We start from the raw sequence: 25,961 nt of genomic DNA on the forward strand, positions 1-25,961 counted from the left end.
GACAGAGCCCATCTGTCCCTAGCTGGTTAGACTTTTTCAAAGCACCCACCCGCCCCATGGAGACCAAGGCTGGGTCAAACAGTGAGCCCTGTTGTTCTTGACGGGGGAGACAATGCTGCAGGCCCTGCTACCTGCCTGACAGAGCCATTGTGGCTCAGCAGAAAAGGGCTTTGTCAGGACGGCAGCCGAGGAGCCTGCAGTTCAATAGGGCCCTTTATGTGTGTCCTGATAAGATGCCCTGATGCCAGCCTTGAGAGGCCCTGCCCCCTCCTGGAGCAGATGGGCCTGAGGCCTCAGAGGGTATGGGTATGGGCCTACTATGGGTCTCAGCCCTCTCACTCTCAAACTGCAGTTTAAAATGCAAACTTTACCTGAGACTGGGAAGTCCTTTCGAAGCACAGGACAGACTCAGTAGTGCCCTCCAGCCCAGGCAAAAGGACTTCTAGCTAGGTTCTTCCAAGATAGTAGCTCGTCAAAAGACAAATCCATATAAAACTAAATGTATTTTTTTTTCTTTTCTCTCCCTCAGCCTCCCTGACCCCCTTGAGACAGGGTTTCTCCATGTACCCTTGGTTGTCCTGGACTTGCTTTGTAGACCAGACTGGTTTCAAACTCACAGAGACCCACTTGCCTCTGCCTCCCCAAGTGCTGGGATTGCATGTGTATGTCACTACACCCAGCAAAACTAAATATATTTAAGAATACATATGTCTCTCTCTTCACATCTGGGCACAGCTATGGCAAGAATAATTTAAGTATACTTTGTTGTGTTCTTTTAAAGGCTACTAAGAAAAGCCACGAGATCTTACACGTTCTTAACACAAACATTTTCCCAATACACACACACACTCACTCACTCACACACACCCCCCAATGTGGAGTGTATATATTAAGTAGCTTAATTGCAGTAATCTCTGACATTGTATGCTCCAATCAAATCATCAATTGCATTCCTTAGGTCCATGCAATCTGGGGCTGAGGAGCTGTCTCGGTGGGCAAAGTGTTTGCTATGCAAGCATGCACACTTGAGTTTGGATTCACCACACCCACGTAAAAATGCCATGTGTGCCAGTGCTTGTCTATCAGCCCGGCATTGGTGGGAGGAAGGAAGAGCAGAGATGAAAGGATTGCTGGGAGTCTGCTGGCTAGTCAGAGAAACAGAACCAGCAAGCTGCAAGGTTCAGGGAGACACTCTGGCTGAAAAAATAAGGCAGGTGGGGAGCTGACTGAGGAAGACACCAGATGTGGACCTCTATCCTCCTGAAGGGATGAGAGCACCCACACACAAACGCACACAGACATGCACGCTCACACACAGGTGTGCACACGTGAACTTTTTATTCAATAATACCTCCACACAATTGGAAGCAATTTTTAAAAAATCTAACCACAGGGAAAACATTGGTGTGTGCTTGCCTCTGTCCTTAGAACACAAGTGATTGAATCTGAATGTGAGGAGGGTTTGGGGCCGTGCCATGGCCAGTGTTCCGGCCCGTGTGTACTGCAGAAATGCTGAAGTTCAAGAAGAGGAGCATTCTCGCGTCAGTTCTTCTCTCTGGGGCAGCACGATCAGATCATTTGATAGTTTCCTCCCCAGGCCAGTTGTTCCAGTTTCTTGCTCAGTGTTCCCATACACATTGGTCTTAAAGACACTCAACGCTGTTTGGGCTTCACACACATTCAGGGTGAGGCGGCACATGGGACCTATGGCCTTCCGTGTCCGCTTCTTTCCGCAGTGCCTGTGACTGCCCTTCCTCCTCCAGCCTCTGCATGACCCTCCCTCCGATGGCAGTTCGAACACAGAGCAAGGACAAACAAGAAGCTGGGGTACTGCCCAGTAAGGGGACTGATCCTTATGGAAAGCAGGAGGCTAACCCAAGAGGTTAGAGGAAGTCACGTGGCTGGAGAAGTCATCCTTCAGTGGCCAGAGAGGAAGCCACAAGCAAGATGGTGTGGGGTGGGGTAAATGTGAGGATCAGGATTGGGAGCCCAGAAGGTGCTGTCCTTGTCTCACTCCTCACATGGACTAGAAAGGGAGCCCACCTCATTGGAAGCTCAGCGAGGTAAAAACCAGTGGACAGTGGGTATCCGAAGATGACCTCACTGCCAGAGCTGACCTATTGCCCCAGCTCGTGCTTTTCACTTCAGTCTCAGGTGCCAGGTGGCTTAGTGTGGCTGCTGATGTCATGAGTTTCATCCTGGTTGTCTCTTTTGTTTTTAGTTAATTAGTTTATACCCCAACCACAGTTTCCCCTCCCTCCTTTCCTCCCAGTCCTCTCCTGTCCACCCCCCCACACCTCCCTACCACCAGCACCACCACATCCACTCCTGTTCTCTCTTCAGAAAAGTGGTTATCAACCAGCCTTGGCATATCAAGTTGCAGTAAGCATCTCCTCCCATGGAGGCTAAACAAGGCAGCCCAGGATGGGGAAAGTGACCCAGAGGCAGGCCACAGAGTCAGAGACAGCTCCTGTTTCTGCTACTAGGAGTCCCACATGAAGACCAACCGACATAACTGTTAGATATGTGCAAAAGGCCCAGGTCAGTCCCATGCATACTCGCTAGTTAGTGGTTCAGTCTTTGTGGGAACCTATGGGCCTCATCCTGTTTCTCTTTGTTCCTAGCTGAGATCCAGGACAAGCTACCTGTTCACTATGCTGGGTGTGCTGTCTGTGGATAGTACAGGTTCGTACCCCACATGGTTGACGTGGGGATTAGGCAAGCTGGATTTTTTCAGGACTTAGAAGAATGCTGCCTGCCCAGTGTTTTCAGGCTTCAAGTCAGGTTTCTTCTGAATCCATTTTACTGTCACCCTCAGAGTCGATACCTTTTGAGATTTTATTTTTATCATTATCATCACCATCACCATCGTCGCTGTCGTTATTATAGCTGTGTTGAGGTATTTTTGACAAATAAAAACTGCAGGGTTGGCTAGATGGCTCAGTGGGTAAAGCCACAAGCCTGCTAACCTGAATTGGATCCCTAGGGATATAGTGGAAAGGAAGTTATCCTCTGACTTCCTTTTGAGTGACATGGCATGTATACTCTCTCTCTCTCTCTCTCTCTCTCACACACACACAAGTGTAAGAAAGCTGTATGTATTTCAGATATACAATGTGATGATTTTATATGTACATATATTATGAAATAATTACCATAAACAAGCTAACTAATATACATACATACATCCCATATATATATATGTATGTATTCGTACATACATATACATTCCATCACTATATATATTTATCCACATATTCCATCACTCTTACATATAGCCATTCAATCACAACTTGTATTATATAAACAGGTATGTTTTTATAATTTTATTGTTTATGTGTAAAACTTATAAACAGTGATTTTGGAAAATCTGCTTCTAAATGATTGGTCCTAATTTGTTCCTCCCAGGACTATATAAGGAAAGATTAGCACTTCGTTTCCTCCTTCCATTCAACCTGACTAATCCCCTGCCATCATTCATAAGACACAATATGTATTGAACATTTAAGGACTCCTGTCACCCACAGTTTACAGCGCAGATCAGACCTGTAAGTAATTCCATGACAAAGACAGAGGAGGAGGATAAAGGAGGGGTAGAAACAGGTTCTCAGACCTTTCCTTGACACTTCCACCTCCCAAAGTGGCTTCCTCTGTGTCATCCTGGAGTGCATCAACTCTGCCACCAAGGAAGCTAGATGTGTCCCGGAAAGGCAGGCACAGGGGACCCGCCCCCTCTCTCTTGCCCCTGGCACGGGCCGATGACTGGGCGGCTGGCACCCAGCTGCGGTCGCACCCCAGAAGGACACGAGCCTCTGTCCTGGAGCTGATTCCCCAGCGCCTGGTGTTGCCCAAGGCTCAGGGTGACTCCTCCCTGGGGACCCTCCCCTCTGGAGCGCGTCACTCTCCCCACCCCTGGGTCCCGACCCCAGCAGCTTCCCGTGCCCGATCCACGCAAGGACAAGTCACGGCCACCTGCCCAGGAGCCGCGGACCTCGGGCGCCCTCAGCCCAGGTCCTCATGGAGCTGCGGGTCGCCAACTTCAACGGCAGCTGCGAGAACGGTGCGTGCGTGCGGCTGTGCAAGGACCTGGGCGGGCGCTCCTCACCTTGCCTCGCCCTCCCTTTGCTGGGGCCCGCAAAACTGGGGAAGGGGGGAGGTCAGCATCAGATTCCCTCCCGGTTCCCAAACTGTCCTAAAGATCCGGGTCTGGCGGAGATGTCACCTCCCCGGTGGCAGCTGCGTGGAGCCGAGCAGACTGAGAGGAAAACAGCGCGCACTGTGGCAAGGTGGCCCGCGAAAGGGGTGGGGTAGAGAATTCAGGAGAAGTCTGTGTCGCGGCAGGCTTTGATACCTGCTCACATAATCTTTCCTAGCCACCCAAACCAGCCAGCAAAGGAACAGAGAAGCTCCCCGTTCCAAATCCACACACTTTTTGAAGAAGGAGAGAAAGAGCCTCAGGCAATGCTTGGGAAAGACCCTTGATTTTCTGGAGCGTTCTTAACTAGGTAGACCTTCGTTCTTCCCTGAGCTATCCCATTTAATCCCGGAAGCAAACTCTAATATGAAGGCAGTTGTTCTATCTTTATGTTGCTGTTGTTGTATTTAGACAGAGGCTTGCTAAATTGTCCAGAATAGCTTCAAATGTGTGATCCTCCTGCCTTGGTCCCCCTCAGCCGGGGAATACAAGTGTGTGCCATTGGGCGTGGATTTTACTTTTTAAATTTATTTATTGCTAGTGTGCATGAGTAGGTGTGTACCTGTGTGGGTGTGTATGTGTGATATGCTTGGTGTGTATGTGTGTGATATGCATGATCTGTATTTATGGGCATGAGTTCGATCCTGAGGTTGTGCAGGTCAGAGGACAACTTTGTGAGCTAAATTCTCCCCTTTGTGTTCTTTTTTTTTCTTTCTCTTTACTGCAGTGTTGGAAACTGAACCCAGAGCCTTGAACATGCTAGGAAAGCAGGCTAACACTGGCCTTCATCCTTAGGGCAGATAGTTGTAATTTCACTGTACCCATTCTAGAAATAAATAAACAAAGGCTCTGGCAGGCCTAATAATTTGCCCCAGGAGCCACAGTAGGGAATATGAGCCACGTCCTGGATTCAGACACCTGAACCTCTGTAGCTGCTGTTCGCTGTTCAGTCTGGAACTTTCTCCATTTTCCTCCTGTATTGGAAATGCAGCCCGAAGGTCCCTAACTTCTGCCCTTCTTCAGGGCAGTGCTCTTCGGTGTCGACTGGCCTCAGTCTCCTGAGCTACCAGGCAGGCCTTTTTCAGCCTCATCCCTTATCTCAAGATGGCAGGCACTCCTAGTTCTACACCATTTTAGAGAAAAGACAAGTACTATCGACCTGGTACCCATTTTCCAGGCGTGCACCCACTCTGAAATGGGTTCCTTTTGACCATCAGCTCGCTCTTTAGCTCTTTACTGGACTGGTGAGAATTTGACTTCCACAGATGTGCTGAGCTCAGGGGTGCTGGCTGCCATGAGCCTTCTGGGTCCACCCGGTAGCAGGGAGACTTGATGAAGCAGGGCAAAGGTGAGCCAGCAGACTCTGGCTTACTGCCTGCATTTCCTGGGCTCAGGGAACTCCCAGGATGAGGCTCTTGGGCAAGGATGCCCCGAGCTGGTGGAACAGGATCGAGCAGTGTAGAACCAGTCTGGTTAGGCCCTGAGATGATGACTTTTCTCATCATCCAATGGTGGAAAGACAGCTGTCTCATAGCAAAAGACTCACAGATACTCCCTGCTGGATTTCAGTCTCAACTCCAGCAAATCTATTCTCTTTATGGGACCTGGTTTCCCCAGCAGAATAGTAGAGGGTCAGACTGGCTGTTCTGTTCTGTTGTTGATGTTTTCCACTTTATTGCTGTTTTCACTCAGCATGCAGAATAGAGGATTTTGCTATGACAGTTCCGTACACACAGATAATTGTGCCTTACTCATATTTGCTCCCCCTCCACTTTCTGCTGTCCTTCCTCCCCCTCACTATTTTTTTTAATGAATTCCTCCTTTTCTTTCTGTCCTTCTGGTACCTGGGTTGAACCTATGGCCTTGCTCATCCAGGCAAGTGCTGGTAGTTGAGATACATCTGCTACTGAGATACATTTTAGACCAGCTGTTTTGTTGTTGTTGTTGTTTTGTTTTGTTTTGTTTTGTTTTCTAAAGGGCTTTTCTACCTGTCCTCCACAGCTCTGGGCCATGTTCAAAAGGTCAACTTTACCCTTATTCTGCTCCACCAAAATGCTATTCTAATGCAGGTGTGTCAAATCTCAAGCCCCCTGGCCTTGGATTTGGGCCCATGTAGGCATAGAGTAGGAACTCCAGCTTGGTCTGAGAGGGTCCTCTTCTAGGCTCAGATCTTTGGCTTTGAAGTTCAGACCTTTGTGATACATGCTGGAGACCATATCCTGAAACACCTGGACAGGCCAATAGCAAATAATTGTGGAGCTGGGCAAACTGAGGAATTTCAGGGGCAGCTCTGTCTGAGAGTGATCCAGCTGCTACCGCCTCCAAGGCATGACCAGAGAGATAAACCAACCTTCCGAGCTTCAAGCGCAACCCCAAGTCTGAATGCTCCTAGGAAAACTCCCCACTTCTGGCTATGTGCAACAGGTTTATGACTGAATGCATAGGGCACAATGAAGATGGCTCTCCCACATTGCCACCCCATGGGGCAACCTGTTTATCAGAGTGTGATGGTTCTGAACATAGACTCAGCCATCACATGAGTCTGGGGTCTACTTTTGGCTTCACCTTTATTACAGGTCAGACAGAATCAGATTGGTATGACCGTAGACACACCTTTATTATAGATACCTCTTTAAGAAGATCATTGAATTCAATTTCTTCTACTAAGGAGCTTGAAATGGTCATTGTGACTGTTTCATTGAATGGTTAAGGTTCCTCAAGTAAAACTCTAGAACAGAGGCCATGTGCTTTGTGGCACTGGTAGAGTCTTGATCACGTTTTCCTATGTTTCACTGGACTTGTGTAGGCTTGTGTTTCACTTAGGGTCAGCCCTTTGTTCCTGAGACTGCCCTTGCTGTCTGTGACAGTGAGACAGACAGGTCAGAGGCTAGCTCTGGGACTTGAGGAAAGAATCAGACAAGAAAAGCAAACTGGTGAGACAGAGCCTTACGGGATGGCGGGAACATTAACCCAATTATGCCCTGAAAGGGTTCCCTACCAGTGACCCAGAAATAAGTCCTGGAATGATGAGGTCCCACCCTTTGGAAGCCCACTTTTCAGTTACCTTCAGGTTGATCAGGGACTGGATGAACTATCTGCCCAGCAACTTTCCCACTCTAGCTAGAGGGGCATAAAGGTGAAGAAGCCCCCAGGGAAGCTCATGAGTTACTGGAAAGCAAAAACCCAGAGGCTGAGAGGGAATCCCTATGGTGGACACTGGGATGCATGCAATGATGGCTGAGAACTTAGCTGGGCCCCTACCTTCTGTGGGAGGCATCAGTACCACAGGCTGAAATTCTGAAGCCAGACAATCTGTGTATTTAGTAGTCAAGGTTCTTTAGATAATAAATGCATATTAAAAGAATATGTTAAACCAGTTTATTTTGCAGTAGTAATGACAGTTGTCTTGCTCCTCAGAGGTTAAGAACTAGGAAGTTACTTGGTCCTCGAGGCTGGGTGCCTCAGAAGTCATGGTACTTCTACAATGGCCATCTCACACTGGAGAGCCTGAGAACCTGTGAGTTGCTCTGTCCATGAGGCTGGTGCCTCACCTGTCCTGATCAGCTGCTCAACTCCTGGAGGGTTCTGGGAAAGTAACTGTTGCTCAGGGGATGACAGAATCCCTGGGATGCTGGTTCTGTCATCAGGGGAGAAATCAGCTATAGGAGAAGCCGGGTATATTAACTCCAGTCAAGAGGGGAAGGCGAGGTGAGCAAAAGGAAAGTAATCTTCCTTCTGCCGTGCCCTCTTCACCTGGGCTGCCACCTGAAGGAGCTGCCCACATTTGGGGTGGGCTTCCCAAGTCAGTTAAGACAAGCAGGACAAGTCCTCAGGTGAATTTCTCTTCTCAGGTGATCCTAATTCACAGCAAGCTGACATTAAAACCACCTCACAATCTTTGTGTCCTTGAGCAAGTACCACACCTTCACAGGCTCTATTTCTTTGTCTGTGGAATAGGGATTAAAGAAGTCTCTTCCTACAGAATCAACTAACCTGGGCCCACAGGTTGTAGCTCACAGAGGCTAACCGCCAACCAGAGAGTATGCATGGGATGGACCTGGGCCCCCTACATAGTTATAACAGATGTGCAGCTTGGTCTTCATGTGACACCCCTAACAGCAGGACCAGGGGCTCTGACTCTGTTGTCTGCCTTACGATCTCCTTCCACTAACTGTGAGGCCTTATCTAGCCTCAACAGAAGAAGATGCACCTGATCCGACTGCCACTAGATATACCAAGGCTGGTTAATATCCAGGGGAGGTCTCCCCTTCCCTGAGGAGAATGGGGACTATGGGGCTAAGTAAGGTGAGAAGGAGGGACTGGGAGGAGAGGAGGAAGGGGACGCTCCAGTCCGGACATAAAGTAAATTAATTAATTAATTATTGAAAAGCAAAAAAAGAAGTTGCCTGTTTGACAGGAGTTTCTACAATTTGCTAAGTCCATGCAAATAAAGTCCTTGGTGAGAAAACAGCTAAAAGCATAAAAGATTGGAAATAGGCTTTTTCTTTTTTCCTTTTTTTTTTTTTTTTTTGGTTGTGTTCTGGTGTGTGTGTGTAGCTCTGGAACAGTGGAAACATGAAGTTTAAGTCAGCAGTCAGTTCCAGTATATGTGAGCCATGCTATGTCCTCAGCAAGGCTCTTCTCATGCTCTTCCCGCCAGGTTCCATAGTCAGCCTCTACTGCTCCTCCCAAGAGGTCCTCTGTCAGATCGTGAGAGGTATCAGCCCTGAAGAGCCCGGCAATGCCACCTCACTCACTTGGCAAGAGAGGGTCAGGAAGAAGTATGGCTTCTACATCGGTGTGGGCCTCGCCTTCCTCTCCTGCTTCCTCATTGGCAGCAGTGTCATCCTTAAGAAGAAGGGCCTCATTCGACTTGTGGCCACGGGGGCCACGAGGGCAGGTAGGCTCCACGGGCAGGTAGGGGTGGGTGAGGGGCAGCTAAGCCCTTGGTGGATGACTTCCCTTCTCAGGCTGTAATCTGAGGATGGGATCTAAGGTGGGCACTGAGGTTCATTGTCAGCCCTGCTGCAAACCACCACTGCTACTAGCTGGAAGTCACAACTTCTCCTGTGAAATGGAATCACAAATGACTCAGCCTACATCATGTCAGATTCCCAGAGGCCCTTTCGCATCCAGCCAAATTGCGGCACAAGCACCGAGTCTTGCTCATTTGGAAGCTTGGATGTGATTTCCTGAAATAATCTTCAGGAAAGGAAATCCCACGTAAAGAACTCACACCATTATTGCATGCCTGCCATGTACCATGTACCAGGTGCAGTGTGTGTGGGACCTGGGGACAGAGAGTCCCTGTGGTACATCTGGTCAAGTGGGAGAGACAGACAGCCAACAGGAAATGGTCCCTCGGTGGTGCTGAGTGCCTTCATGGGGAAGATACAGGTTGCTATGAGACTATTTTGGAATATGTAAAGCTCAGATCCGGGTGCAGAAGGAAAGTTTTCTATAGACGTTGGTTCTTACACTGAGACCTAGTAATGAGGAGACAGCGGGGAAAGGGGAAAGAGGATGATTCAGTGGTGGAAGGAGCAGCAAGTACCAAGTCTCAGAGGCAAGTCCTAGCTGGATGTGGAACTGAGGGCCGTTCAGGATGACCAGAGAATACAGGGAGAGCTAAGGGCCAGCTCAGCAGGGGCCTGTACACTTGGCTATAGAGTTTGAATGTTTTAGGCCAGGGAGTGACAGTCTCATTTATGATTTGGAAAAGGTCCCTGGTTGTTAGGTAGAAAATGGATTGGAGTCCCAGAGTAGAAAGTGTGTGAGGCCAATGATGTGGAGACACGCTGTGGATTCCAGAGATAGTTTGGGGAGATGGAACTCAGAGCTTTGATGTTTTCTGGATCCCAGGGGAGGGTTGAGAGAAGCCAAGGATGACTCAGGTTTCTGACTTGAGCAACAGGGAAGATGATGGTGTGGTGTTCTGCAATGCATGCAGAGGGAGAAACAGGTTTGGGGAAGATGACATGTTCATGTTTGGACCTGTTCGTTGCCTAACTCTGTCCCATGAGACACTGTGCTTTGGAAGCAGACCATTACAATTTACAATTGTGGCTTCTTGACTGCTGTTAGTGGAGGTTTAGGCAAGAAATGTGTTTCTATATTCCCCAATTTCCTCATCTATGAAATAGGCCAGGAACAGTACCAGTTTGGCAGGCATGATGGTGCATGCCTCCTGTCCTAGTTTACATTTTATTGCTGTGATAAAACACTATGAGCAAACGCAACTCAGGGAGGAAACAGTCCATCCTAGAGGGAAGTTGTGCAGGACTCAAGGCAGGAACCTGGAGGAACTAAAGCAGAGGCCATGGGACAGGCTGCTTACTGGTTTGCTCCTCATGGCTAGCTCAGCCTGCCCCCCCTTTTTTTCATATAACCAAGGACCACCTTCCCAGAGATAGTATCAGGTATAGTGGACGGGGCTCCCACATCAAACATCAGTCAAGAAAATGCTCCACAGACTTGCCCACAGACCAATCTGTTGGAGGCAAAATTCCACTACTGAAGGTCGCTGTTCCCAGATTATTTGAGCATTTCAAGTTGACAAAACAGTAACCAGCATACCATCCCAGCAGAGATGGATGGGGAGTGTGGCTCAACAGTTCAGTGGGAGAATGCTTGTTTAGTGTGTGCAGGGTTCTAGGCTGGATCACCACCTTTGATAAACGAAAAGGAAGGAGAACAGGGTCTCAATAGTTACTCAGAAGCCGTGTTCAAGTGAGTCTGGTGTATGTAAAATGCTCGGAAACAAAAGTGTTGGGATTTCAGATTTGTTATTCCTTCTTGGGGGATAGTTCTATATACATGAGATATCTTGAAGGAAAGTCTGAAAGTCTGAAAGGAAATTCACTGTGTCTCCTGTTTACCTTTCACAAAGAACTGAAGGTCATTTTACATGGCTGGTTAATAACCTTGTTCATGAAAATGAGTTGAATGGTATAGGGTTTTTCTATTTCGAGGGTCATTCAAGTCTATTTCAAGTGTCTGCATTCAAAAAGATTGGCATTCTTGAGGTATTTTAGTTTGTGGTGTTTTAGACTAAAGATGCTCAGCTGTAACTTCTTTAGAAAGAGTCATGCCCCACAAAATTAGTTCTAGTGCCTGGATCAGTATTACCTAAGCAGGGCTCATGCGTATTCCAAAATGGATATCTGAGCTTTCGATATAGCTCAGTTGGCAGAGCAATAACCTTGGGTACCATCTTAGCATCACATAAAACCAGGTATAGCACATACCTGTAATCTACATAATTGAGAGGTAGAAGCAGGAAAATAAAAAATTCAGGGTTATCCTTGACTACATATGGAGTTCGAGGCTAGCTTGGATATAATAGACTCTGTCTCAAGGAAGAAAAGACAAGGGGAAAAAAACTGGGAGATGCAGCGATAAATTGGGACAAGGATCATTGCTGCCCGTCCTTCATTCTAGACAAGTGTTTGGCAAACCTTGAGGAAAAGTCTGCTGTGCTCTTTGGAGAACAGAGCAGGTGTGCTTCACCAACCAAGATAGCTTCCCTAGGATCTACCCCACCCCAATTGACTATTTCACAGTCTTCTGAGCAGACAGCTCTCAGGGTAAAATGCATTTAACATAGGGTGTTTTTCAAGACAGGGTTTCTCTGGGTAGCCTTGGCTCTCCTGAACTCCCTTTCTAGACAGGCTGGCCTCAAACTCACAGAGATCCACCTGCCTCTGCCTCCCTGAGTGCTAGGACACCACCACTCCCAGCTGGTGTCAGATCTTTCTATTACCATCGTTACCACTGTGGCTTCTAATACTGTTCATCTTGGGCTGTGCTGTGGGCTCTGAACAGAGCACACACGGTTCCTGATGCTTCTACTGCAGTAGGGGAAAACAGCCAAGGATAAGCAGATGATATGTGATTACAAGTGATAAGAACCATGAAGGAGAATGGCCGTCTAAAGGGGCAGTAATAGAAATGAAAGGCAGACTTGGCACCTCGGAGAAGCAGCAGAGACCCACAGAGTGGGAGTGAATTCGGGCAGCAAACACTAAAGGAGAGAAGTTCTGTACACAGGGAGAAACATAGGCAAAGGCCCTGGGCAGCAAAGAGCTAATCATTCTTGAAGACTATGAAGAGTGCGGCAGGGGTGTTTGCAAAGGTGGGCAGGACCCAGCCTCGACTTGTCTCCATAAGAGTTGGGGCCTTGTCTCAAGAGTAATTGGAAGGTATGGGAAGACACGAAGAAAAGCAGCACAATTTGATCTGCATTTTTCAAAACTACTGGCTGCCATGCAAGAAACAACTTGGTACCTGGATAAGCGTAGAACCACAGTATGTGGTAACAAGGCCATTGCTTTCTCCTGGCCAGACATGATGGAGGAGGAGGTGACAGTGGTGTGTTTTTTGGCAACAGAACCAGCCATACAGACTAGATACAGGAGGGGAGAAAAGGGCCTCTGGTTTCTGAAAGTTTCGTTTACTGAGTTTCATTTAGCAAGTAGCAGAGGTAAAATCAAGACAAGAGCCATGTTTAGGCCAGAGATTGGGTTATCTGTAAAAGATGCGAGAAGCCAAATGATTAGTTAGACACACGGCTGGATTCAAAAGACAAGTCCAAACCACAGACACAAAACGGGGCCACTGGATATAGATGCTAAGAAGCAAGTTCTGAGGCGCAGCTATGGGAGTCAAAGCAGAACCCCCCAAAGTGTCACCAGCTTCTAACTTTGTGTCTGTTTCCTTCTATAGTGAATGGAGGCTATGGCTACCTGAAGGATCCAATGTGGTGGGCTGGATTTGCTACCAGTAAGTGGCTTCTTTCACTTCTAAGAATAGTGACTTACTGATAGCTGGGATGGAGATGAAGGGAAGGGCGGATTGAATGGTCCTGTCTCTGTTATGGACACTGAAAGCCCAAGGCCAGCTTCCTTGGGAAAACCTTCTCCTTGTAGCCATCTTACTTTCAGTGATCACTTTCTCAGCCCAAAACAAGACAGTCTCTTCTATGAAGATAATAGTACAGGTGCAGAGAGTCGGGAGAGCACTTGCCTAGGATGCATGGGAGCTCCAGGCTCACTTCCAAACACCATGTAAAACAGGAATGGTAGAACATGCCTGTAACCCCAGCACTACAGAGGTGGAGGCAGGAGGAGCAGAAGTTCAAGGTCACCCTCAATTTCACAGCAAGTTGAAGGCCGGGCTGGGATACAGGAAACCGTGTTTCAAGTTTTTTTTTTTTTTTTTAATGGATACAAGTGTGTTCTTTCAGCTGCCACTGAAATACAGGACACCGGCAGCACTTCCTCTTGGCCACAGTCTTGGGGCTCTATCTGGTAGACCTTGGGAACCTAACGCAACTTCCCTACGCCATAACAATTAAGAGCCTGACTCACTTTCAACATGATTGTTCTGCTACCTTATCTAGATCTGGACACTCACAAATTGGCCTTACTGACTACTTACTCTTTTTGGCTATCAGAGCCTAATTATTTTTTTTTACATTGTTATTATTATTATTGTTGTTGTTGTTATTATTATTTGTGTGTGTGAGAGAGATATGCACACATGTGTCGGGGGGAGGATGCTTCTGCCCACACATGTCCGTGCAAAGACGAGAGGAGGATGTCCGGTGTCTTCCTCTAACACTTTCAACTTTAGTTTTGGAAGGGGGGTTTCTCACTGAACCTGCAGTTCACCATTTTTGTTAGGCTGGCGGCCAATAAGCTTGCAGGATCCACATGTCTTTACCACACCATGCTGGAGCTACAGGAACCCTCGGCCATGACTGGAGTTTACATGGGTACCAAAGATTTGAACTCAGGTCCTCTTACTCACATAGCAAATGGTCTTAACCACTGATCCCTCTCTATAGTCCACAATGACCAGTTCTTTTTGGTGGAAACTAACACTTTCCACCAATAATTTTGCAAGTTTGGTTTGTTTCTCGCCTTGGGCAGAGTGATACTACTGATGATTTGCCTGCATACAGGAGGCCCTGGCTACTCTCTTCAAAAAAAGAGATGGAAAAGGTTCTTGTAAGCAAGATGGACTTTTTAAAATTTTTATTTATTTATTTATTTATTTATTTATTTATTTATTTATTTATTGAGACAGGATCTCTCTGTATAAATCAGGCTGGCCTCAAACTCACAGAGAACTGTCTGCCTCTGCCTCCCTGGGTACTGGGATCAAAGGTGTGTGCTACCACACCCAGCTGATGGAAAGTATTTTTGGCTCCTTGGAAATTCGGTCTATTCTAAGCCTCGTGTCTTAGACTATTGCCTTAGTTTGGTTTTTATTGCTGTGGTTAGAACACTAACCCAAAGCAACTCGGGGAGAAAAAGGTTTGTTTGGCTTATAAATTATTGCCCTTCTCAGGGGGAAGCCAAGGCAGGAACTCAGACAAAAACTGAAGCAGAGGCCATGGAGGAGTGTTGTTTATTGGCTTATTTCTCCTAGCTCGCTCAGCTTATGTTCTTATAAACCCCAGAAACACTTGCCCCCACAGGCTTGCCTCCAGGCCAATCTGATAGGGGCATTTTCCTCCTTCTCAGATGACTGTAGCTTGTGTCAAATTGATTAAAACAGCAGCAACCAAACAACAACAATAACAACTAAGAAACACAACTGACTGCATTCCCGTAGCAAAGAATAGTCCGTGGGCCAAGCGGTACCCAAAGAATCCATAACCGTAACTATTCCTTTATTTAATAACGGATTTTCTAGAACTTACTTTAAGGATAGAGAGGAAACCTAACAGCCTGTCAGTGTGGACTGACGGCTAAAGGACACACAAAACATGGCAGCTTCTCAGGTCACCGTGAGCTCAGGACTGTGGCCTTGCCATCTTTACAGTGGGAGAACTCAGAGTCTGGGTCTGACCTTGTCTCCGAGGAGACAGCATCCGGATGGGATCTTAAGGAGTGCTGGTCTTGGGTTTTAGGTACAGTTGAACACTGACTGAAGCCATCTCTGCCCAGATTCATCTGGAATGGACGTGATGCCTTGGAGTCACACTGGCCTCTTTTCTCCTCTAATTTCCTAGTGTCTGCTGGAGAAGTTGCCAACTTCGGGGCCTATGCATTTGCACCTGCGACAGTTGTCACGCCTCTGGGAGCACTGAGCGTCCTCATAAGGTCACTGTCCCCTCTTTTGACAGCCCTGGCTCTTTCCTGTTTTGAGTCTGTTGAGACCTGGATTTACCAAAGTGGGAGCAGCTATCTTTGGCATTTAGGACCCCAAGCCAGTCCAAGCCTTGGACTGAGAGAAAGAGAGAGAACCTGCTATTCAGAGTACTAGGCCCTTGGACTGCTGGCTAACATGGGTCTTAGCATCCCTTTGATGAACTAAGAAAATGGTCCTAGTATTCTTTTGTTTATAGTGTGTGACTACATGTGAGTGTGTAGGGTTGTGGTATACGGATGCACATGTATTTGTATACAGCCTGTGGAGGTCAGAGGTCAGAACACATTGTCTTCCTTAATTAGTCTCCACCTTATTTCTTAGACAATGCCTCTCATTGCCTGGAGCTCACCAGTTGGTTAGACTAGAGCTTCCCAACCCTAGGATTATAGGCACATACCACCACACCTAGTTTTTAGGTGGGTGCTGAGGATTTGAACTCAGATCCTCGTGCTTGCCAGCTTCCCAGCCCCAACCCTCCCCAAGTACTAAACTCAAACCTTAGTAATTACAATTCTCTTAGCCAAGCCTCAATTCATCCGTACGCAAAATAGAATGCTAGTAACACATACCCAGAGAATTAAATTCCGTAACACATAAAATGGATGTAGAGCAAACTAGCTCCAAGAAACTGTGGCTACAGTGGACAGAGGAAAGCTATGCATTAAAGCATCTGAATGTAATCTGTATACTAACTCACTTAATCCTTACGTTTGTGCCGAAGCCCCATAAGAGTGTGTCAGATAGGACACTGTAAGTAAAATAGTTAGGGGCTTGCTTCTCCTGGCTTGCTCAGTTTGCTTTCTTATATGCCCAGGACCACCTGGGATGGCACCGCCTACCATGAGCTGAGCCCTTCCTCATCAATTATCAATCAAGAAAATGGCCCATAAGCTTGCCTACAGGGCAATACAGCCAATACATTTTTAGTGTGAACTAATCCCACCTTTATAATGCAAGTGAGCTCATGGCTTATTTCCAGCCTACACAGTCCCCCATTTTCTTCCCTTACCTAGAAGATCAGAAGGAACAGAAATCACGTCACAAAGGAGCTGGAAGTATCTTGCTTAATAACCACTCTGGAAAGCATAAAGTTTCTCTTTAATGTAGAGGAAAACCCATTAGTTTTGCAATAAGATCAAAGTATCGTTCAAAACCTGCCTTTGCCACTTACCAGTCAAAGCACTTTGCTGAGTCATTTTAACTTCTATGAGCTCAATTTTCTCATCTGTAAACTGGGAGCAGTATATGTTAATTTACAGAGTTGTCAGATTAACTCTGACACATTGCCTATTAGGAAATACGTGCCCTAAAACATAGTGTCTATAATTATGATTGGGGTGATTTATATTAGCATATGCAAGCGAAAGAGAAATGGGTTCGTTTTCTATGACCCAAGGAACAGACATGGAGCAAGGAATAGAAATTGCCAGAAAATGCATTCGGGGTGAGTAAATAGCATGGACCTGCAGTGTATTCTTTGGTGTGTTCACTGCTGTCAGATGTATACAAGCCCTGGTTGAAAAACATCTCCTAACAATACCACAAGACACTATGTTCAGTTAGCAGGGAGTCAGGCAGGACTCCCTGAACCTATCTTTGAAAGGTTTGAAAGGCTCTCTGAACCTATCTTAGTCTGTTTTCGATGTCTATGATGAGATACCATGTCCAAAAGCAATTTGGAGGGCAAAGGATTTATTGGGCTTGCAAATAAATCCATCACAAAGGGAAGCCAAGGCAGAAACTCAAGTCAGGAACACAGAGGCAGAAAGTAAGGCAGAAGCCACATGGGAGGCTGCTCCTCTTGGCTTGCTCAGTTCGCTTTCTTGTACACCCCAGGACCACCTTGCCCAAGGGTGGCATTGTCCACTGCTCACCTGCATCAATCATCAATCAGGAAAATGCCCCACAGGCCAATCTCACGAGAGCCTTTGCTCAGCCGAGGTCATCTCTTCTCAGATGCCTCTAGTTTGTGTCAAGTTGACAATAAGCCAGCCAGGAACCTTTGATTTGGGGATGGTTTCCATTTCAAAAAATATAGAAGATATACATGTGTTTATGCTCTTGCAGCATACAGTAAAATCCCCTAGAAACATGTTTCTACTTTTTAAAGTTTTGGGGTTAGAGGGAATGAATCTAGGACGGCTTCTGCAGAGAGGAGTAAGTTCTGGACTGTTGTTCCCCATATGTGCTTGCTCAGCCCCCACATGTCTTTTGGGGGCTTGGATAGGCACCACCCTTCAATCCCTTTCTCCCATGCCCCTGTACAGTGCCATCTTCTCCTCCTACTGTCTGGGAGAGTGCCTGAATCTACTGGGGAAGCTGGGCTGTGTGATCTGTATGGCTGGCAGCACAGTGATGGTCATACATGCCCCCAAGGAGGAGAAGGTCACTACTGTCACAGAGATGGCTTCCAAGATGAAAGACACAGGTAGGCTTCAAGCACGGGGTTTGTGGAAACACAGTGTAGAATGCCTTGTTGAGCTCTGTCCATCTCCATGCTGCCCCCTTGAGGAAAAGGTGGACAGCAGAAAGGAAGTTGAGTGGTGCTTGTCAGCAAGGCTTCCTGGATTGATGTAAATACATACCACTTATTGTTCATTGTGTGCCAGGCACGTCTCTAAACGCACATTATTTTTACTATAAAAACATTTTGTGCAAGACTATGCATTATCTCATAACCCAGCTCTACAAGGGGAAAATGCTACTTTGGGTCCTGTTTACAAATGAGGAAATTAAGGTTTTAAGAGCTTAATAACCTGCATGAATTATTAAAAGGTCTGAAACTGGGACTAGAACCCACATGTGTCTGACTATAAGTCCGGGGCCCTAGATACTGTTTGCCTCCTTCACTTTGTAATTTATGTCCGTCCTTCCTGAAGGGTTCGTCATATTTGCTGTCCTTCTGGTGGTGTCTTGCCTTATCCTCATCTTCATTGTGGCCCCACGTTATGGGCAAAGGAATATCCTCATTTACATCATCATTTGCTCTGTGATCGGATCCTTCTCTGTGACTGCTGTCAAGGGGCTGGGTGTCACCATTAGGAACTTCTTCCAGGGTTTACCGGTCGTCCGGCACCCCCTCCCCTACATCTTGTCCCTCATCCTGGGACTTTCCATCATCATTCAGGTCAACTTCCTCAACAGAGCATTGGATATTTTTAACACCTCACTGGTCTTCCCCATCTACTATGTCTTCTTCACCACGGTAGTAGTGACCTCCTCCATCGTCCTCTTCAAGGAGTGGTACACCATGACTGCTGTGGATATTGTGGGTACACTGTCTGGCTTCGTCACTATCATCTTGGGTGTTTTTATGCTTCATGCTTTCAAAGATTTGGACATCAACCAAATCAGCTTGCCACACACGCACAAAAACACAACTCCAGCTCCTGCCCCAGAGCCCACAGTCATTAAACTGGAAGACAAGAATGTCCTTGTGGACAACATAGAACTTGCCAGCACACCATCACCACAACAGAAGCCCAAAGTATTCATGATCCATTCTTAAAGCCTGGAACATGTGAGCAAGAGGAGACACCCAATGGTCTAGCCTGACCTCTCAAGTTCAAAACTTCCTGGTTACTTTCAGCACATCTCTTGCCGAGGGCTATCTTTTTTTGAGATATTTATTTATACCTCACTGCTGTTCCTAGAAGAAGAAAAAAAATCCCTACCTTGTAAGGTAGGTGGCAGGACTTCCTAGAGATACAGCCTTGGTGACTAAATCCACCAGTTTCTGTTGAAGCCAGGAAGTCCCCAGAGCCTCTTCCCTCTGGTTCCCTCAGCACCATCCATATGTTGTTAGGGAGAAGATAAGAGTTTGACCTGCTGAATGTAGCCCAGTTCAAGAATTGCCCTCAGATATTGGTCATCAGGAAACCCTTCATGCCACTTGGCCTGTCCAGCTGGACTTCTAAGTCCTTAGCTCAAGAATGAGGCTTGCAAGAGGACTACAGAGCCATCTGTATGCTGCGCCATGCCAAAGTGCATAGCAGGTGCCAAGTAGCCTGGTGTTTCTTGGAGACAGAAGCAAGACCCCGGCTGACCTTCTTACTGTGAATACCACCTGATGTCTCAGGGAAGTTTCAACTGGCCTATTCTCCAAGCAGAGCAGCCTGGAGGTCACATCTTGCTGTCCGGGCCTCCAGTGGCACCACCAGGCCTCCCTCTCTCTGTCCAAGTCACCAGTCACTGAAACATGCAGGTTGTAACTTTAGAACTCAACAGCACGGGGATGCTTCCTAGTCCAGCTCTGATGGTCACCTAGCCTTCTCTGGGAAGAAAACAGCACTGTCATGCTGGAATTTAGCAGAATGAAACTTCCTTTGTGTCAAGAAGTTGACCACGACACGACTTGGGGAGGTGGGGGAGAGTATGAGACACAATGTCATGGTTGTCTGAAGGGAGTCATGGGCTCTCTGGAAACCTGGAGGTAACTTTTGGCCTGACTCAGTCCCAAGCAAGAACCCAAACCATCCCCTCACTCCATCCCCCTCAAAAAGGAGGGGAGACATTTCTGAGCTATAGCTAGTAGAATTGGCTTTGAATCTCAGTGACCAAGTGGGAGTTCAGGCTTGGCACAGCCTTGTTGGCCCGGCTGGGACTGAATCTATCTCCACTGACAACCTAGCTGCCCACACTGGAAACAGTGTGCTGTGAATCCTCCACCATCACCTGCTCTGAGGCCTACCTTTGGTGACCTCACATTTAGCCAGAGGCATGGACAGAACAGCAGCTGGAGAGAGAGAGAATGGGCTTGGCACAAGGACCATAGAGAGTAAAGTTAGGAGCCAGTCTGTGAGAAAGAGGGGAGACTTGATCTTCAGTGCAGGTAACACTGGCAAGCTCCCTGCCTATGTCTGTTCACATCTGATCCCCTAAATACAACCACACCCTTGTCAAACTGTTTCTGGCCTTGGGCAAGCTCTTAGGGCAGATCAACACTCTGTACCTTCCACCTCCAATCCCCAGGGTCTTAATGAATGTGGATTTCTGACTGTAACTGAAATCAATGCAACACATTGGATCTTGGGAGTAGCAGTAAACTGGAGGTTCTGAGAGCGTGGGCTCTGGGGTCGAGAATAAAGCCTTCAGAGTGTGTTTACTTGACAAATGTGCTGATCTTCCTTGAACACAGAGCAAATACACTCCACTGGTTTCTCTCACGTGCTGGGAGGCCAGTCTCTGATCTCCAAAATGCCAGGCCCAAGCTGTCCTGTGTTTTTCACAAATCTGCCTTCACTCAAGTGGGGAAGGATGCTGTTGGAATGAATGTTTCTGGAGATCACTGCTCCATTGTAAACATCTGTGTCCTAGACACCAGGTGATATAGGAAGGAAGCCCTTCTAGCATTTGTGGGAGGGTTCAGTGAGGTGACTGTCTCAGGGTTTCATTGTTATGAAGCGGCACCACGACCACAGCAACTTTTATAAGAGAAACATTTAATTGGAGCTGGGTTACAGTCTGGAGGTTTAGTCTATTATCTTCACGGTGGGACCATGCATGCAGGCAGACATGGTTCTAGAGAGGTAGTTGAGAGTTCTACATCTGAATCCGCAGGCAGCAGGAAGAGAGAGACACAGGGCCTGGCTTGAGCTTCTGAAACCTCAAAGCCCAGTAACACCTGTCCTCCAACAAGGCCACACCTCTAATAAATGCCTCTCCATGGGAGGCCATCGTCATTCAGATTCAGACCACCACAGTAAACTTCCTGTGATTAATCTTAGAAAACCTCAAAACTGAGGTTGGGGGTAAATGAGTATGATGGTGAGAGGCGCAGGCAGTATGTGAGGTTTTCACACAGGCCCAGGGAATCTGAAGCACACGAAACCTGGCCTTCCTGCTCCTGCCCACCCATCTCAGGATACCCTCGCTAGGTCTCTCCCCTTCATCAAAGCACACTGCTAGCAAAGGGAGGTGAGAACAGGGCATCTCATCTGTCTTCTAAAGACAACATGTAGAAGAACACACTAGAATCTGAAGACCATTAAAGCCTTTGATGAGCCAAGATCTAACGATATCAGACCATGCCCTGCACAGACAGGAAGGAGGCAGTCCTCTCTCCTGGCCATGGGAAACCCTGGGGCTTCACTGTGGCCTACTGGAAGGATTGGTGTTCTCTGTGGGAACTCTTTCTGAGAAACTCACATGTCATATGACTTAAGTGGTCCAAGCAGTGGGACACAGCAACAGCACACACACACACACACACACAAAAGAACTGTCCAAACAGGTAGCTTTTCCTAATGACAACTTCTTTTAATTAAATACAAACAAGAAGAAAAAAAAAAACCCCAAAAAACAAAACAAGGCACCATGGCCCATTCAAGTATTTTGCATAGATGTACAAATATTGTAAACAATCAATAGGAGGACAAGAGAGGAGAGGACTATTTCCTGTGAACAATCTCCCAAATAAAAAGAAAATTCACATTTGCCCTGGATCCCAGACGTAGACGTACACACAGTCATAGAAGAGGGCACTGGGAGTGTGACATTGGGGTGCTGGGCTAGCAGGCTTCCCAGGGGAAGGGGTACCTTTCCAGTTGGTGTTCCTGGCTTGTGTGTGGAGGAGTCGTTTGGGGCTGTGATTACATGCATTTGACCAAATGACTAGCTTTAGACCTAGCCTCCAATTTTAAGAATACAAGTCTCACACCCTCTTCGTCTCATAAGCAAATTAACTGAGCCTAGGGGAGACACTTTGGAGAAGGTTTACTGCAGAGTGGCAGGGACCTGTCACATTGCAGAGAATATAGATCCTAATATCTACAACGTCTTGAAGCAAGGGGAGAAAGGGGCTTCTCTCTTACCTGTGGAAGTCATCAAGGCAGAACGCAAGTGGGAAGTTGCAATTTGGAAGGAAGTAGCGCAGGCTAAACCTCTTCTAGAGATGGGGACCTGCGGTTTACAGGCCAGAAATGGCTTTAGGTCAGGCAGCTAATTTAGCTTCTAAAGACAGTTACAGCCTGGGCTGGGGATGTAGCTCAGCTGCTAGAGCGTTTGCTTATATACGTATGAACACCTGGGTTTGAACGCAGGACCACATAAACCACCTGCAGTCTTAGCACTCGGGAAGAAGCAAAGCGCTCAGGAGTTCAAAGGTCATCCTTGACTTTTTAGTTAGTGAGTTGAAAGCCAACCTGGGATATAAAAGACACTGTCTTAATTTTTATTTGTTTTTGTGGAAACGGTTTCCTCTGAGTAGCCCTGGCTGTCCTGGAACTCCCCCCCCCCCTTTTTTTTAAAGACTGGCCTAGCTTCAAACTCAGAGATCCACCTGCCTCTGTTGGGACTGAAGGGGCGTGTCACTAAACCTAGCTATGAATTGAACTTCCCTCAGCCCACTGGAGCTTTGGCTTTGACCTACCTCATTGTCTGCTAACATCTCAACAGTGGGTGGGCCCAGAGATGCCCTCAAAAGTCATTTCTAGTCTTGTTCACTTTCAATGCATAGGAAAAGGCCTTTTCAGCCTTGATGCCCCCCCACAGACTTGATGTACATTGACCCAAGGTTTCTGTTGCAACTAACCCCTCCTTTCCCTGTGGTAATATTTTTTTCCCCTCCTAAGTGACAATCCTTTGGGGGAAAAACTCTGCCCTTGAAGTCTGTCTATATCTCTATGGGACACTTCACAGTGCACAAGGGAATGGGGGCCTCCCTATGGCAGCTTCCCTGGCCCTTTGGAAATGAATGCCAGGAATCAAGTTGTAAGGAGAGTAGCTGCCAACATCCCTCCCAAATTAAAAATTTCTGCCACCTTCTAGTTCACAGTATAACATTATGGGATGGAGGTGGTATCAAAGTAATGAAAATGAAAAAAAAAGTGATTACCAAAGAGCAAGGAAATGGGTCTTTTTTTGGTATTGTTCAAGAGACAGAAGACTTGCATTTCAGAAAGCCTATGTTGTCACTGTTTCTGTGGCACCGTCACACAGAGCCACCTGCCTCCAGAGTGGAGGGATAAAGGCCATGCCGCCCACAATGACATCCAGGATGTATGGGGTTGGGTTTAAGAGAAGTGGCGCGTTTTCTAACTTTGTGGTGAGGGTCAGGATGGTCACTGTCTTCAGGACCCAGCCTGTATTCACCGGCATTTGTGGAAGCACATAAATGAAACGTTGATGGTAAGAAATGGACCAGGTAACCTTTTGGATCATGGCTCAGGGAGTCAAAGTGTGAACATCACAGTCACCTTGAGAAGGAGAAAGGTGTTTTCCTGAGATCTTTCTTCCCCCAGCCACGCACTCTACATCTCCCACTCGTCTCCAATCCCAAGAGCTTACTCTGTGAAGAGCTACAAGGAGGCCTGAGGTGGTAAGGAGGGAGTCAAAAGCTCACCTCTTCCTCTGGAAGGTTCTAGGAGCTAACAACTGTGGATGGCAGGAAGGCCCCTAGAAGACCCTCTGGAGTGCTATCAGCACCTTTTTGGGGGTGAAAGATGGCCTCTCAGAGGCCAGGTCCAGCAAATGTGTAAGAACTGTTCTAACTAGAGAGCACCAAGTCCCATCCCACCTCCCCAGAGCTCTTTCCATGAGGATTACATGCGGGTGAAGAGAACCAATGGAAGTGCATTTCACCCTGGTTGAAGAGAGCTGGTGGACTCCTGGCCAGATCTGGTTCACCATGGCTGTTGACAGCTTCCAAAGAGGTTGGTAATCCATTCATAGTCAACAGTCCTACCTCAGAGCTGACCACTAGAGAGGGGCTGGTGCCCCTGGGCATACTTTTTTAATGGCTAGGCTTTCAAACATGCCTGTCCCCCTCAGTATACCTGTGGATGCCCTGGAGAAACTTATTTAGATGTGGGTCAGAAATAAAGAGGAGGCCCCTTATCCTGCTTGAGGCCATAAAATACAATAACATGCAGAGCTGTCTGTCTGTCTGTCTCTCTCTCTCTTACACACACACACACACACACACACACACACACACACACTCGCTCACCCCGCTCAATGCTCTTGAGATCCAGTGCAGGAAGTCCAGTGGCTACCTGGTGAGGCAGGATTCTGATTTGCAGATCATAAGCACACAGTCACCAGCAAGTCAGGACTGCCACGGTTCACCACCAAAGCACCATAGGACAGGGAGGCGAGGAGGGGACGAGAAGGTGACACATGGGAGACTGGGGATTCTGAAAGTCCTAGCAACCTTTGGCATCACGGCTCAGAGGGGGCACAGGCCAACTATCCCCCCCTGCTGTCTACGCTGCCTGCAAATAGTACCTGTCTGAGTCAGAGAGCGACCCGTGTAAATATGAGAACGGGAATGTGAAGAATGGCAGGGACTGGGGAGCATGGCTTGTCACATGCAGCCATATAATCAGGAACAGGCACCTCGACCAAGCCCTGGGGTCGGGGTGGGGAGATTCAGCAGTGGCTTCCTCAGTCCCAGCCTCTGTGCAGCCTGGGATCCCAGAGGGAGGCCAATCAATGGAAGCTGTCATGTGTACCTGCCACCGTGGGACCTGGGAGGAGGCCGTCTCCACGCTCGGCACAGAAGGAGGACCCCAGCTTCAGACTTCCCTGACTGTTGTTGGTAGCTCTTGGCTAGTAGGCTGAGGGAGAATCTTCCCCCATCCTCCTCCATATGCTCCCCTTTCCTACCCGGGCTGCATATTGCACAGGTCAACATTTGAAAGCCATTGGATAGAAGTCCATCTGGGCCTCAGAGGAAGCAGGAGGCACTAGGGCAGAAAGGAAGATTCTGGGGATGAGGGGGCTCCAGAAGGCTGCAGAAGCTTCAAGATGGCCGAGCTGGCTTCTTTCCTCTGGACCTTCCATGGCATCTGGAGTCTTCAAGCGAGACAAGAAACTTGTAGACATTTCTAGATCTTGGAGCTAGTCATGCCTCCAATCCTCTGTGACCTGTACTCAGGAAGCTGGAAAGAAAGAAAGAGGAAGGGGGAGACGTGATCTCAGTGCTGGCCAGAGGGACTTCGGGCAACTGTCCTTGTGCTTGTGACAATCAGGAACAGAAGCATGGTCTTCAGAAGTCTGTCCCTGTGGCTGCTTCCTGAGGCCATCAGCCCTTGCAGTGAGAGCAAGTTGTGTGCCCACCCCCAAAGCTGGAAAGTTACCCCTTCCTGTCTTTCGCCAAGCTTCAGTACAATAGCATCCCAGTGCTTTGTGGAAAAATGGGGCTGGCAGCCAGCTTTCTTGCCTCACCCCTTCTGACCCAACCCCCCCAAACTAAGCTGAACATGGCAGCTAGAGAGAAGCATTAAGGAAAGGGACATATACCCACAGGCTTATATAAACTAATGGCTTTGACCTTCACAGCAACATTATGGAGCTGGGTCCCTGCTGTTTCTGATGCCCTTTTAAAAATTACCTTTCCCATTGAACCACCTTGCTGGCCCATCTTAAGCCTTCTTATTAAGGCAAGAACTCACTCAGGGTGGCCTTGCTGTTCAGGTACCAAGAAGCCACCAGAGCTCAGGCTTTTGTGTGATACCTTCATTCTCAAGGCTGAATCGCCCTCTGCTCACAAAAGGTACAGCCAAACAGACCTCCCAGCAAGGCTAAGGGTTTGTTTTCACTTCTTTTCTCGAAGCTCAGCTGGGACCATCAGAGCGCAAACTGCCCTCTCAGCCACGCATTTCAC

At 47.6% G+C, this 25,961-nt stretch overlaps 2 protein-coding genes across 2 annotated transcripts in view; one reads left to right on the top strand and one right to left on the bottom strand.

Annotated features, from left to right (window-relative positions):
- The first annotated feature begins 3,536 nt into the window (after positions 1 to 3,536).
- Positions 3,537 to 20,468, top strand: Nipal4 (NIPA like domain containing 4). Its single transcript, XM_021646419.2, has 6 exons — positions 3,537 to 4,060; positions 8,856 to 9,095; positions 12,920 to 12,976; positions 15,216 to 15,306; positions 17,623 to 17,783; positions 18,235 to 20,468. Exons 1-6 carry the CDS (start codon positions 4,018 to 4,020, stop codon positions 18,861 to 18,863), a joined length of 1,221 nt encoding a protein of 406 aa, XP_021502094.1. The 5' UTR covers positions 3,537 to 4,017; the 3' UTR covers positions 18,864 to 20,468.
- A 1,124-nt stretch (positions 20,469 to 21,592) lies between these two features.
- Adam19 (ADAM metallopeptidase domain 19) overlaps positions 21,593 to 25,961 on the bottom strand; it is an 87,516-nt gene continuing 83,147 nt past the window's right edge. The window contains exon 23 of the mRNA XM_060363808.1: positions 21,593 to 25,236. Coding sequence (XP_060219791.1) covers positions 25,183 to 25,236 — 54 coding nt within the window. The 3' untranslated portion in view covers positions 21,593 to 25,182. The remainder of the gene's footprint in view (positions 25,237 to 25,961) is intronic.

This window comes from Meriones unguiculatus, chromosome 11 (genome assembly GCF_030254825.1).
Source record: "Meriones unguiculatus strain TT.TT164.6M chromosome 11, Bangor_MerUng_6.1, whole genome shotgun sequence".
NCBI classification, from domain to species: domain Eukaryota; kingdom Metazoa; phylum Chordata; class Mammalia; order Rodentia; family Muridae; genus Meriones; species Meriones unguiculatus.